At 50.3% G+C, this 14,640-nt stretch overlaps 1 protein-coding gene across 1 annotated transcript in view; it reads right to left on the bottom strand.

The window, feature by feature from the left end:
- POLE (DNA polymerase epsilon, catalytic subunit) overlaps nucleotides 1-13,201 on the bottom strand; it is a 36,595-nt gene extending 23,394 nt beyond the window's left edge. Inside the window, exons 1-18 of the mRNA XM_053959210.1 lie at nucleotides 12,971-13,201; nucleotides 12,396-12,476; nucleotides 12,273-12,317; nucleotides 12,042-12,134; nucleotides 11,372-11,526; nucleotides 8,221-8,362; nucleotides 7,851-7,931; nucleotides 7,494-7,601; nucleotides 6,991-7,101; nucleotides 6,635-6,720; nucleotides 5,867-5,986; nucleotides 4,991-5,123; nucleotides 4,270-4,383; nucleotides 3,296-3,508; nucleotides 2,527-2,634; nucleotides 1,422-1,550; nucleotides 495-597; nucleotides 275-421 (exon numbers count right to left, since the gene is read on the bottom strand). Of these exons, the coding sequence (XP_053815185.1) occupies nucleotides 275-421; nucleotides 495-597; nucleotides 1,422-1,550; nucleotides 2,527-2,634; nucleotides 3,296-3,508; nucleotides 4,270-4,383; nucleotides 4,991-5,123; nucleotides 5,867-5,986; nucleotides 6,635-6,720; nucleotides 6,991-7,101; nucleotides 7,494-7,601; nucleotides 7,851-7,931; nucleotides 8,221-8,362; nucleotides 11,372-11,526; nucleotides 12,042-12,134; nucleotides 12,273-12,317; nucleotides 12,396-12,476; nucleotides 12,971-13,201 (2,200 nt within the window). The remainder of the gene's footprint in view (nucleotides 1-274; nucleotides 422-494; nucleotides 598-1,421; nucleotides 1,551-2,526; nucleotides 2,635-3,295; nucleotides 3,509-4,269; nucleotides 4,384-4,990; nucleotides 5,124-5,866; nucleotides 5,987-6,634; nucleotides 6,721-6,990; nucleotides 7,102-7,493; nucleotides 7,602-7,850; nucleotides 7,932-8,220; nucleotides 8,363-11,371; nucleotides 11,527-12,041; nucleotides 12,135-12,272; nucleotides 12,318-12,395; nucleotides 12,477-12,970) is intronic.
- Between the last annotated feature and the right edge of the window lie 1,439 nt (nucleotides 13,202-14,640).

Genomic DNA, 14,640 nt, shown 5'->3' with positions numbered 1-14,640 from the left:
TAACTGGCTTTATTTAGCAGCCTGACAAAAAAATGGAGCCATTCATATTTCAGCTCAAATCCATGGCTCTCCATGACAAAGGGAAACACTGACAGAGGTACCAGTGCCTGGCTTCTCGTAGGAGGCATGCATGAGTCTGTTGGGATCTTGGAGAAGTTTTGAGACCAGCCTGACTTCACCCCACAGCCCTAGGAGGGGTGACTACTGCTGAATACCGCTCATGGTCCAGGTTGCAAAACATTGCCAGGATCATGACCTTGATTCATTTTTTTACCTGCTAGGCGCTTTTTCTCATACTTGGCTTGTTCTTCCTGGGAGAGCTCATGGAAGGCACGAGGTGGTCCATCAGGGAACAAGGGAGGGAACTTCTCTGACTCCAGCTGCTGCTGGATGCGGTGGTACTCACTGCGGCTGGCAGGCACTGCAGAGGAGGGCAGTGATCAGTCTCAGAGGAGAAGCAGGAATTTGGCTCCATCTCTGTGGGCTGTACTTACTGAACTCTCCTCTCCACTGCCACGTCATCCGGCGCTGACAGTTGGCACCTGGCTTGTTAAAGTCGCAGGCAGCACACGTGGCCTCATCCACCATGGCAGAGGGCTGGATGAGGTAACAGACACACAGGTGTTAGAGGGGACAAGTCCCCAAATGACAACTCATGCTAGAACAGGTGTTGAGTGGCAGAAGAGCACAAGTGTGAACATCAGAGATGGTACTCAGTGAGTTCCCCTTTCCAGAGCCTTTCAGAGGCTCCTCCTTTCACAAGCTCCTCAAAACAACAGCTGGGTTTTTGGGAAGAGTTCTAGCTAAAGCTGCAGCTGAGTCTCTGAAGACCTAGCAATCCAGAGAAGGACAACAGAGCTAGGGAAGGGGCTGGAGCACAAGTCTGATGAGGAGCAGCTGAGGAAGCTGGGGGCTCAGCCTGGAGAAAAGTAGGCACAGGGAAGACATTCTTACTCCTACAACTCCCCGACAGGAGGGTGGACCCAGGTGGGGGTCATGCTCTGCTCTCAGGGAACAAGTGAGGAAACAGCCTCAAGTTGTGCCAGAAGATGTTTAGGTTGGATATTAGGGAAAAATCCTTCACTGAAAGGGTGATCAGACAGTGGCACAGGCTGCCCAGAGTGGCATTCTCCTGAAAGTATTTAAAAGCCATGTGGATGTGCCACTTGGGGACATGGGTTAGTGGTGGCTTTGGCAATGCTGGCAGAGTGGTTGGACCCAATGGTCTTAGAGGGCTTTTCCAACCAAAATAATTCCGTAATTCTACAATTCCATGGCAGCTTGACCAAATTTCACACTCAGCCGCATCTGCTTCCCCTACCCCATGCAGAAAGTTCAGCTCTTGCTTTTAAGGGGATCCAGAGGGACCATCAAGGTCATCTGGAAATCAGATAAGGAGAGACAAGACTGATGTTACCCACCTGCAATCTGTTCGTCAGAATGATGTTGGGGTACATGGCCCCCACATCCAGATGATAGATAAGAGGACACTCAATTCTGTTGGGAACATCCTTCAAAGAATTCAGTTTGGCCTTGATTTCATCACAAACCTGTGGTGAGATAAAGAGAAGTGAAACTAGGGCAGGAAGGAGTTAATTAATCAAATACTTTTTGAATTTGGTTCTTCTTCAGAGGGACATGCCACAGGCTCTGAGGATGAATCTAAAAGACCAGATCAGGGTCTCCTTGACCACTGGTGCTTTAGGTTTTGATTTCAACATCCAGGATAAGCTTTTCTGTATGGATACCTGGGAAGTAAAAGCAGCTGCTTCCTAAATATGACTTGATTGAGGACTTTTTCAGTGCAAATGTGTCACCCTTGCACCAAGAATGACAAGAACAGATGAGGAGACAGTGTGAAAAGGAAGAAAATAAGGCTTTTATGGAAAGGAAACTTTGTCTTAAATAGACCGACACGACACATTCTATTTGATTGGTTAATTAATAAAGACATCTTTTTCACACACCATCCTTGAGAGGAACAGAAAAGTAAGGTGGAAAAACAGAAAAACACCACCTGCAGATTGTTTAGACTAACAAGTTATCACATCCCTACAACTCACTAAAAATTCTCACAAGCCGTTTCTCTCTCCCTGACCAGGCTGGCATCCACATAAATGGGTTAATGGAGACAACAGCAAAGACCAGAGGTCGCCAGTCTAGTGCTGCCCTCCAAGAAACTCCAGTCTTGGATTTGGAGAGGGGCAACCTGCACTTTTGTAGCTGATAAGAAGTGGGAAACACAAAGAACAAGAGCATTCGGGATATCTGAGGGGTCTGCCTTCTCCCTAAATTCCTTCCTGGCTTTCTCAGAGCTTTGCTCCTGGTTGAACTCACTAAGAGAAAAGCAGGAGCTGCATTCCTCAGATGGGGCAGAGACCCTGATCCCCAGGCTGAGCTGCAGGACTCAGCCTGTAGATGGGCTTCTTAGTTTCTCTTTGTAGAGCATAAACCAAACCCAAACAAGCATTTTAGAGCTGCAGTCCCAGTTTCTTGCCCAGCTCAGCTATGCTGTGGGTGCTGTACCTCCTGGAAGTTGGTGACCTGATCCAAGGGAAGACTCTCCTCTTCCTCGATGGCGTGCTGCAGGGTCTTCTCCACATGCTGCACCAGGAAGTCGAAGGCAGCAGGATTCTACAGGAACATGGAGATAGCAGTGAGGCCATAGGCAGCTGTCCCTGGCTGCAGGCCAGCAGCTTCTGCCCCACACCCCTGTCCCTGCTTCGCCTGGGGACCTCTAAGCTGTAAGGGGCATGTTGAGGCACTGGGGGAGGTGATGGAGGTAGCAGAAACAGGTAAAAAAACCTCAGGAAGGGTTCAAAAGCAGCTCAGTTTGAGAGAAGACAAGACCCCAGGTGACAGAGGCATAACTTCCAAGAAACACTGGCTGAAAAACAAACCCAAAACCCTGCTTCACCACCATCCCCTGCTGTCAACAAGCTCTGGATTGCTTGCTCTCCCACTGAAGCACAGATGGCCACTTAGAGATCTCCCCCCATCCCGTCCCAGCCCAGCTTCAGGTAGCAAGGGTCGCCTGGAGGTTGCAAAGCATTGGAACAGGCTGTTGAGGTCAGTGGTGAAATCACTAATCTGATCACCCTAAAAGTGATCAGAAAACATACAGATGTGGCACTTGGGACAGTGGTGGCCTTGGCAATGTTGGGTTAACCGTTGGACTTGGCAGCATTCTAGAAGCCCAGCAGGGATACACTGGAGATGCGAACAACAGTGGAAATGCTATCCTCTCCCCATCACGCTGCTCCATGAGGACTGGGGTTGGCTGCTGGCCCATTACCATTTTGAAGCGGCAGGGAATGTCACTGCGGAAGACCCCAGATTCCAGTGCTTCCACATGGCCTCCCACATAGGTCTCCGAGTCCAGCACATGTCCATCTTCTGTGAGTTTGTTGAATTCCTGCTCCTGCTTGTTGGGGAAGATGATGTTGGCATGGTAGGCCTGAACCATCAGCAGTGCCTCACACAGTGTCCCAGAGCCTTTTCTTAACACCTGCACATGAGAAACCAAATCTGGATTCAAATTCAAAAATAGTAGACTCAAATATCAGGAGGAACTTGTTCCCTATGAGGGTGGTAAGGCACTGGACTGGCACAGGTGTCCCAGAGAAGCTGTGGCTGCCCCATGCCTGGAAGTGTCCAAGGCCAGGCTGGACAGAGCTTGGAGCAACCTAGTCTAGTGGAAGGTGTCCCTGCCCTTGACAGGAGGGTGGATGAGATTATCTTCAAGATCCCTTCCAACCCAAACCAGTCTGTGATTCTGTAGAAGTGCTGTCCCAGCACTGGCAAGACTGGACTGTCACACAATGAGCTGGACAGCTTCAGCTGGTGACACATCTGCAACACCACTCCATCAACTGCCTTTGTCAGCTCAACCAAGTGGGAACAGACTGACATCTACATGCTTAACAGCTTCCTCATCATCCTCCCTACAGCTGACAACAGCCAAGTTGAACAAGTTCACTGACAAGTGAACTTGGCTGAGCATGAAGCATCAGCCATACTTTCTAGCTTTCTAGCCCCAGCCCCACATTGCCAAATGTCAGGTGTCTCCTTCTTATAGAAACCTGTCTCCAAACACTCCACGGCTGTAGGAGAAAGGAGTAGCCTCTAAATCCACCCTCCCTTCCTCCCTGCCACACATGCAGAGTATCTAGGCAATGGGAATCAGATCTGTGGCCAGAGCATCCCTGCAGTGTGGGAATCATGGTACTTCACCCAGAAAAGAGATCATCATTTTGGAAAAGCACTCACCTCATCAGGCTCCATGGGAATGATGGTACACAAGGCGAAAATGAAGGGATGCACATACTTCATATACATGTAGTAAGTAGCAACGGCATCAGACACCGAGTAGGTGGCCAGGGTCTGTCAAGGAACGAGAGAAGTATATGAATCCAAATCCCATGTGAGAGTGGTTCAATGACAATATTTCATTGCTTCCTGCTGAACATTCTCCTATAAACAAGAAGAAGGAAAAGGCATATTTCTCCATAGTCTAGGTTGTAAAGAATAATGGGTTTGCTTCTGAGGCCATTCTGCTTTAGCTCTAGTCAAACAGCAACATGTCAGCTCTAACAGAGAAGGAACAGGGAAGATGAACTAAAGGCGCAGAATCCATTCAGTCTGGGTCTCAGAAAGCTGCTACAGGGCTCAGCAGAACCTCCTGCCTATGACACCTGGAGCACTAACCCTCTTCTATTCCCCCAGCAGGTCTCAGTTCTCATGGTATTTCTGATTTCAGTGGTGCTTTTCACCCCACACTGATGGAAATAAATACAGAGAATGCACAGTGCAATGCCAGGGCCAGAACCAATTCAGGGGAATCCTGTTTCTTCTCCCTGTGAGCTCCAAGGCATGGGAAGTCTGGGGAGACAGATTCAGTTAATTTCTCAAAATCCACTCTAACTTAGAGACTCAGTCATAGTGCAGCTGCTCAAGGCTGGTTTTCCCATAGAGCACAGGGAGAGAATACCTGAGGCTCCTCCGTGGCCATCCTGCACATCTCCTCGGGGTCCAGCTCCACTGGATCGTAACCCAGTTTTGCTTTAGCTGCTGCTTTCAGGTTGTGACTTCCCACTGGAAGGTAACTGTCTCTCTTCACCCACCTGGATAGAATCAGAAAAATATCAGTTTGTGCAGACAAACCAGGCCTGACTTTCGAAATAGGGTCAAGATTGTGAAGGGGACCTCGACTACCATGGGGATCTCTCACCAAGGACAGGCCAGCATCCAAAAAGAGTGGATGCAGTTGGACAAGGTTGTCCAACTTTAGCTAACCCAACCAGAAGAACCCCCACTGTCCATCTCCCCGCCACTGCTCATAATTTCTACCTTCCAGCTCCCTCAGTGGCTTTAAGGTAAATATTTCACTGCTGAAGAAGACCCCACCTGCAAGAACTGCAAGGACATCCAGCTGTGCTCCAGAGCCCAGACTGCTCCAGGGAGGAAAACCAACATAAAACCCTAAAGTTCTGTCTCTCTCATGTGTCCTTTCATCTTCCCTCTATGTTAGGAGGCTGGTAGGTGAGACTATAGTCCCTTTCCCTGCTCCAATGGCCAAATCTTAACCCGCTCCCTCTCCCTTTCTCTGTCCTCCCAAATCAGCAAACACCCAAGGCTGCAACGCAAGAGCAGTCTGGGAACCCTTCAGGGGAAGGCTTGGCAGCTCCTGTGGAATGCAGCACACCAAGGGGAAGAAGACAACACAGGAATGGATTATCACACAGCTGAAGAAGGTGACACACAAAGCTTCCGACAGAACAAGAGAACAGTATTCAAATACAACTGTAGGTATTTTATCAGAAGAGATAAAGATACAGCTATGTGGTAGAGGGGCAGCATTCGGTACCTCAGACAGTCCATGTGGATGCACTGGGATGCTTTGTATTCTCCCTGGCTGTCCTTCTGAAACCCAATTTCCTGATACATATTAATTCCATGAGCTGCTGCTCTTGCTTCCACAAAGGGCCTGAGGAAAGAGGAAGCATGAAGAGAAGGAGCAAAACAGCCATTTTCCTGCATCTCTAACAATGGTTCCATGATCGCTTTGTTAAAAGATACCTAATGATTTTTTTCTTGTGATTTATCTGTGTATAGACTTCCAGGTAGGACTTGAAACAACTTGGTCTAGTGGAAGGTGTGTCTGGTCATGGCAGCGGGGTTGGAACAAGCTGGTTTTAAAAGTCTGTTCCAACCCAAACCATTCTGTGGTTCAAGAGACAAACCTGCTTGCTTGTATCCTGCATCTGAAGGCAGAGGTGTGTAGTCCCTCTCCTCCTGTTTCCCCAGGCTCATCTGCACACTTCTTCCAATATCCTCCAGGTCTCTTTTGACTCTCTCCCTGCTCTCCCATGATTGAGCTCATCCATATGCTGACATTTTCACATTGCCAAGGGTTTAAAAGCAGCTCAGGCAAGTGGATGGGACTCTTCAGAAAGTCCTACTGCCAAGCCAACGACCACAGGATTTGGTGAGGTGCAGGACACAGCTGCTCCACATGTGGCCACATGGCCTCCCCACACTGTCTGAGCTATGGAAGGATGTTGAGGATGGAACCTGACCTTGCCCTCTAGCTAAGGTGACACCTTGCCAGTTTAGTCATCATCCCTGATCTTACCAGTCAAAGAAGTCTCCATTGTATGTGACAATGATGGTGGGTTTGGTCTCCCGGACATGTTCAAACCATCTCTGGATTAAATGAGCCTGGGATGAAACAGAAAAGATGTGTAATTTAAGGAACTTCACCTCCTCAACAGGCAGGTGGTGGATACCACACAGTTTGTTCTACCTTTCATCTTTCCTCTGCACCTACCCCAAACCTGATCTCTCTCACCCTTGTTCCCAAGAAACAAAAGCACAAGCAACCCTGCTGGACTTACTGGGATCCCCAGGGAGGCAATCTGCCAGGGAATGAGCTCTCTGGCCAGGAAAAGATCCAGGCAGGTGAAACTCTGCAGAGCAGAACTGACTTACCTCATCTGGTTCATTAAAGACACAAAATGGACCCTCATACTCTGGCTTGGGAGTAAACTCAAAGTCTTCAATGTTCTCTGAGACAATCTCCCTGTTTGTGATCAGGTAGCCCTGAGGAGGAGACAAGGAGGCAGTGAGAAGGACTGAAGTTGCAGACAACTCAAAAATGCTGCCCAAACAATTGGATGCTTTTCTCTTGAAAGTCAGAGCTTCTGTCAAGGGGGAAGAACATTTTGGGAATCATCCATTGAAGCATCATTGACCATCGGAAAAGGAGGCCACGGAGAGACAATATAGGACACCAGTGTTGTCTCCTGCAGAAGCACCAACAACCTGCCCTGGGTTCCATGAAATACCACCCAGACGTCAATGCCATTCCCACAAGCACACATCATGCAGCTGGCAGCATGGCAAGCCTGGAGACAGCAGGATTAGAGGGGAATGCTGCGCTGCTTCCTGGCTTTGCTGCCCAAGCCTGAAGGAAACCATCCTGGTATCCTTACCTGCCCATCAATCATGTAGGAGATCATCATGATCTGGTCTGTGTCGGCATCAGGAAACTTCAAAGGGAGTTTGGTTGTTTCAATATCAAAGGCAAGAACAACAGGATCCTGGGCAGGACCAAATCCATTAGAAAAGATTCCAGAGCTGACTGAAAGGGTGGTTCCCATAAAACCCAGTGTTGGTCCAGTAAGTGAACCAGAACATCCCCATTAATTGTTTTAGAGCTTTATCAACCCAAAAAATCACTACCCAAGCCCAGTGTTTCCCCTGCCACCACGGTTTTACACTGGCAGCACATCAGACGCCAGTCTGTTGGGGCGGAACATCTGCACAAATGACGCCCGCCCAATGCTCACCGGCCTCTCCACAAGGTCATCTCGGCGGGTGATTTCAGGGGGGTAGGTGTTACCCCGGTATCGCACATTGTACCAGTGAGCCTGTGGAGAGATGAGGGTGGGCAGTGCCTTATGGCAGGGCCACATCCCCATGTCACTCTGTCCAGCTGCTGGAGAGAAACTGTGGCAATAACAGGCAGCCCAGAAGAAAAATTCAAACTATGGCCATGCATTAATCAGGTAGCTTTTCTGTGTGCCATTAAATAAGAAGACCAGCAGAACAGAATTGAGCTCTAGACATGACCTCATTGTCACCAATACTTTTGTAAAGATGTTGGAGAGAAAAAACTTTTCTGCACTTCAGGAGTGTGACTGGGAAAGCAAAGCTCACCACGTGGATCTTCAGGTCGATGGAAAGGCGAACGTGGTAAGGCACATCATACTCCCGCATATCCACGATGTTGTCCATCTGGTTGGCAATTTTCTTTGAGGCTCCTTCCTCATCTGTGCTTAGAGTGCCTCCACTCAGAGCACTGCAAGAGCAGAGGGAAGCAGCTGCCTTAGCCATGTGTCACACAGAATCACTAGGCTGGAAGAGACCTTTAAGATCATCGAGTCCAACCCAGCCCTAACACCTCAACTAAACCATGGCACCGAGTGCCACATCCAATCTTTTATTAAACACATCCAGGGATGACGACTCCACCACCTCCCTGGGCAGATGATTACAGTACTTTATCACTCTTTCAGTAAAAAACTTTTTCCGAACATCCAACCTAAATTTCCCTTAGCACAGCTTAAGACTGTGTCCTCTCATTCTGTCAGTTGTTGCCTAGAGAAAGAGACCAACCCCCACCTGAGCACAGCCACCTTTCAGGAAGTTGTAGAGAGTGATATGGTCACATCTGAGTCTCCTTTCTCCAGGCTAAACAATCCCAGCTCCCTCAGTTGTTCCCCATAGGGCTTGTGTTCCAAGCCCCTCTCCAGCCTCGTTGCCTCCTCTGGATGCGCTCAAGCGTCTCAACATCCTTCCCAAAATGAGGGGCCAGAGCTGGGCACAGCACTCGAGGTGTGGCCTCACCAGTGCCGAGTACAGGGGAAGAATGACCTCCCTAGTTCTGCTGGCCACACTATTGCTGATCCAGGCCAGGAGCCATTGGCCTTCTTGGCCACCAGGGCATACTGCTGGCTCATGTTCAGCTGGCTGTCAACCAGTACCCCCAGGTCCCTTTCTGCCTGGGCACTGTCCAGCCTATAATGTTGCAGGGGGTTATTGTGACCAAAATTCAGGACTCGGAACTTGGATTTATTAAACTTCATCTTATTGGACTCTGCCCATCCCTTCAACCGTTCCAGGTCTCCCTGCAGAGCCATCCTACCTTCCAACAGATGGACACACACCCCCAGCTTAGTGTCATCTGCATATATACTAACAAAAGACTCAATCCCCTCATCCGTGTCGTCAATAAAAACATTGAACAGACCTGGTCCCAGCACAGAGCCCTGTGGGACACCACTGGTGACTGTCCCCAGCTGGATGCAGCACCACTCACCACCACTCTCTGGGCTGGCCACCCAGCCAGTTCTGAGCCCAGCACAGAGTGCTCCTGGCCCAGCCGTGGGCTGCAGCTTTTCCAGGAGTGTGCTGTGGGAGACAGTGCCAAAGGCCTTGCTGGAGTCCAAATAGACACATCCACAGCCTGTCCCACATCCACCAGGAGGGTCACCTGGTCATAAAAGGAGATCAGGTTGGTCAAACATGACCTACCCCTCCTAAATCCCTGCTGGCTGGGTCTGATACCCTGGCCATCCTGTAAGAGCTGTATGATGACACTCAGTATAAACTGCTCCTTTACCTTACCAGGTACTAAGGTTAGACTAACTGGCCTGTAATTACCAGGATCCCCCTTCCCACCCTTGGGAAAATGGGCATCATATTGGCCAGCTTCCAGTCATCTGGAACCTCACCAGTGAGCCAGGGCTGTTGGTAAATGATGGAGAGCAGCTTCACCAGCTCATCTGCCAGCTTCTCATCACCCTGGGGTGGATCCCATCTGGTTCCATAGACTTATGAACATCCAAGTGGCTCAGCAGTTCTCTGACTGCCTCCTCCTGGACAACAGGAGCCCTTTCTGCTCCCTGACACCATCTACCAGCCCAGGAGGACAGTTGTCCTGAGGACGAGCCATCTTCTCACTAAAGACGGAGGCAAAGAAGGTGTTAAAGACCTTCGCCTTCTCCCCATCTGCAGTCACTAAATTCCCTCCTGCATCTAGTAGAGAACCAAGGATGCTCTTCCCTTCCTTTTGCCAATAACATATTTGTAAAAACATTTTTTATCCTTCACAAAAGTTGCCAAATTAAGTTCTAATTGAGCTATGGCCTCTCTAATTTTTTTCCTACATGCCGTAGCAATCCCCTTATATATTTCCTGAGATACCAGATCCTCATTCCAAAGATGATACATGCTCCTTTCATTCCTAAGTTCCTTCAAAACCTCCTTGCCCATCCAGGCTGAATGTTTGCCTCGTTAACTCATCTTTCAGCGCACAGGGACAGTCTGTGCTGTGCCCTCAAGATCTCTGTTTTGAAGCACACCCACCCCTCTTGGACTCCTCCTGCTTCCCAAGGAACTCCCCGAATAAGTCTCCTAAATAGGCCAAAGTCTGGCCTCTGGAAGTCCATTGTGAAATTTTTACTGATGCTCCTCCTTATTTCACCAAATATTGAGAACTATAATTTCACGATCACTATGCCCCAAACAGCCTCCCAACCACCACATCTCCCACCAGCCCATCTCTTCTTGTGAACAACAGATCTAGCATAGTTCTTTCCCTGGTGTCAGTCTACCAGGGACACCCACTGGCACTGGTAACACTGACAGCAGGAGTCAGGGACAGGAGGGAAATAGAAAATGTTGGATTATTTCTGTCTTGATCACAACTAGAAGGAAGGTTGCCCATTGCCTCTCTGGACCCTTTCACAGGGAATGGGCAAACTATTTGACAGGCAACCAGATACCACCACATCCCGTCCCATCAGCTCTGGGGCCTCTTAATGTGCTGCACAGAGCTGGAAGAACCACCCTGAAGATGCGTGGCAGAAAGGCATAGCAGGAGTCAGACCCAGGCAAGATAACTCTGGGGAGAGCTGGGAAATAATCAAGAGGGTCTAATTATTAAGTGGGTGGTGAGACACTAGCACAGATTGCCCAGAGAAGCTGTGGCTGTCCCATCCCTGGAAGTGTTCAAGGCCACGTTGGAGAGGGCTTAGAGAAATCTGGTCTAGTGGAAGGTGTCCCTGCCCTTGACAGGAGGGTGGAAGAGATTATCTTTAAGATCCCTTCCAACCCAAACCAGTCTGTGATTCTGTAGAAGTGCTGTCCCAGCACTGGTAACCTGGTCTAGAGGAAAATGTCCCTGCTCATCGCAGGTGGGTTGGACTAGACGGCCTTTAGAGGTCCCTTCCAACCCAAACTACTCCATGGTTCTATGAATTATTAACACGAGAAACTGACTGAGTCCCTTGTGGTGAGCTCCCACCTTGATAGCATGGTTGTGTAGACTTCACTCGCCTGGTCCTGCTCCCTGTTTTTCCTCACAGCAGGAGAGATCTCCTTCCGCACCTTCACCAAGTCCTCCACCGTGTTGAAGGACAGCTTGATGTAGTTCCTCTTCAGGCCTACCAAGTGGTTTGGCTGCAAAGCAGCAGGAGAATGGCAGTTCAGGGATGGGTACCATGAGAGAGGGGTGGAAGGCCAACAAGACCGATGCAGGTGGAAGGATTGGCTAAAAAAGAGATGATGATGGGTGGGACAGTAAAGCACTGAGGAGAGATTCTGGTGGGTGTGTCAAGAGCAGCAAGAGCCCAGCCAGCCCTGCTGCTTGTGCAGGCACCCACAAGTGGGATTTACTCAGGGAAAAAGAGGAAGAATAGGTTGAGCACAAGCAGCATCCCCCTCCTGCAGTATCGTTCTTCCTCCAACCACTTTAATTTTAGAAATTAATGTCCTGAACACATTGTCTGAAACAACTGATATGTTCAAGGAGAGGAACGTAATTTACTGCTGATAAGCAATTAGCCACAGTAAACACATTTCTGAGATGCCACAGCACCAGGAGACTTAAGTCAAGAATGCTGCTTTCTCTCTCTGCCCATCCCTAGACCTGTGCAAGGTCAGAAAAAAAAAAAAAGCCACAGAAGGATACAGACCAGATCCAAGTCCTCTTTGGGGACAGTTTCCAGCTTTGCAATCTTCCCTTGGAACTTCTTGGAGAGGAAGGAGGACACTTCCCGCTCGCAGCCCTGTCAAGAGACCCTGGGGTTGAAGAGTGCATCTCTGTTCTTGGGAGGAGATCATCCCAAAGCAGGCTGCCCAGGAGGTCTTGAGCTCCCCAAGATGATGTCTCCTGAGCTGGGGAGCTCAGCCCTGCCCCTCCTCACCTTCTGGGTGGCAATGTAGAAGTAGGGCTTGTAGGGTAGGGCCACCTAGGAAGGAGCAGACAGACAGTGGTGACAGGTTCTCTCCCGGGACACTGCACCCACCTGGTCCCCCCTAGCACCCACCTTGAAGCGGCTCCCATCCTCCTGGATGAAGTAGTAGTCCACTGCGCTCACTGACTGCCGGTCCTCATCCAGCACCTCCGTCTGCCCATGGGCACCAAGACTCAACAAGGTCCCTTCATGAGACTACCCCGGGACCCCACCACGGGACCCCTTCCCACCGGGGCTTACCGGAAGTCTCCGTGTAGGACTTCCCCCCCCCCCCCCTCGGTAGTGCCAGGGAAACATGGGAGACCCAGCAGGGACATTGGGTCTCCTCCCCCGACTAGGGCCGGAGCCTATCTGTCGGAACCGCCTCGCTCGGCCCTACCATGGCTCTCCCAGGGGACTTCCTCCCTAGCTCCCTTTGTGGGACATCTCCGTGGGACACTCCCCCCACACCCCGGGCTGTATCGGGGGTCTCCCCATAGGACTCCTGCCCCCAGCCCTACCGGCCATAACTCCGTGGGACTCCCATCTCTGGTACGGCTAGTGTGCCTCTGTGGGAAACCCTTCCCCAGGCCCTATCGGGGGTCTCCCCACGGGACGCCCAGTGCCCCGTCTGTTGCCTGCTCGCCTCCCGCCGCGCCGGCCCGTACCGGATGCATGTTGATGAGCCAGCCCGTCCGCTCACCGGGCTCTGCGGGTCGCTCGAAGCCGAACAGCGCGTCCAGCCGATCCGTGTGCTGTGCCCGCTCCAGGCGCTTGAGTGCGGACAGCGCGGGGGCATCGTCACGGCCGGACCCGGCGCCGTCCGCCTGCTCCCAGGGCCCGCCTGGCCGCCGACCACGCCGCGCTGCCTCGGGCTCAGCGCCGTCCCTCAGCCCCATCCCGGCCGGCCCGCGCCGCACCTCAGCGGCGCCGCGGAAGAAACTTCCCGCGCTGCGCCCGATTCTCGCGAGCGCCCCGCGGCGAGAGCACCAATCAGAACGCTGCCCCGCCTCCCCTGTGGGCGCATCCCACCAATGACAGGCGTAGGTTTCCCCCCCTCGTCCCGCCCCCGGCGCGCGCCCCCTCACGCCCCCGCGTGAGTATGCTAATGAAATGTTGTAATTGTGACATTTCAGGGAAGGACTTTTAAAATGTAACTGAAGGCTGCAGAAGACTGAGTTTTTGGCAGAGAGATCCCCCTCGCTCGCAGCGCTGAATAAACAAATACCTGCTCTGTAGCCATCTGACTATAGAGTTTTATTTTGTTGCCCAATTTTGGGCTTCAAGAGACACAGAGGTCCCAGAGACACACACAGGGATGCAAACACAGGACACCCAGGACTCACAGGCACCAGACACACAGATGGCCACCTACAAGGTGCTGCTGTCATCAGCACCTTGCACAGGACCCTCATCACACCCCGGCCCCCATTCCCAGACCCCTCCCTGTGCCTGGTGTCCCCCCAGTTCACATGTTCAGCAGTGGCAAAGCCCAGGCTGTTCCTTTTGGAAGGGCCAACCCCAATTGGTTTCTGGATAGGCCATAGATTAGTGTGCCCCCTTTGTACAGAAAATCATGCTATGAAAAGCCAGTGTACATGAAGGAGACAGAATGTTTGAAATTATACAAGGTTTAGCATTTTTTAATGTAACTTTAGTCAGGTTAGTTTGTCTTAGTCCAGGGAAAAAGGGAATTGAAGTTTCTTTTCAAATGACTCTGTATCACCGGGCGAAAACTGATGAGTTCAACACCTACATAGACTGGGAATAGCCAGCAGACACAGATACCAGCAGATAGGCAACCTTCAACCCCAGACATTGCCCCCCGGCATGGTCGGAGATACCTGGTCCGAAAAAGACTGATAAGAACCGAAAAATGAGGACCAAATTAGCCTCAGAGGTGAAGAAATCCGTAAACAACAGGAAACCAACTACTAAGAACTGCGTAACTTGGGACCAATGCACATTGAACCAATGAATTTCTATGAGTTTGACTGTATAAAATATAGGGAAAAATCTAGTAAAATTTATGCGTCATAGAATGATTTTCTCTGCATATCTGGGCAATATGTGGGTGAAATTTCTGTTGCACATTCTGGCCAGAATAAAGCAATGCCTTGATTCTCTAATGTTGTTTTGTTCTTTTAAAAGTTTTAAAGTTTTTCTAAAAGATCTTTATGCTTTCTGATGGTTACATATTTCTTCTAGAGTTCTTACGCATGTTCATGTAAATATTAATTGTTTTGCATTCTTCTTTGTGGGAAGAGAGAATTGATGGACTGTTAGTTTGACCAGTGTGGTTGGAGAGGTGACAATTTCACCCTCCAATCCACTGTCA

This window comes from Vidua chalybeata, chromosome 18 (assembly GCF_026979565.1).
Source record: "Vidua chalybeata isolate OUT-0048 chromosome 18, bVidCha1 merged haplotype, whole genome shotgun sequence".
Taxonomy (NCBI): Eukaryota; Metazoa; Chordata; class Aves; order Passeriformes; family Viduidae; genus Vidua; species Vidua chalybeata.
This window is presented reverse-complemented; position numbering and strand designations above follow the sequence as displayed.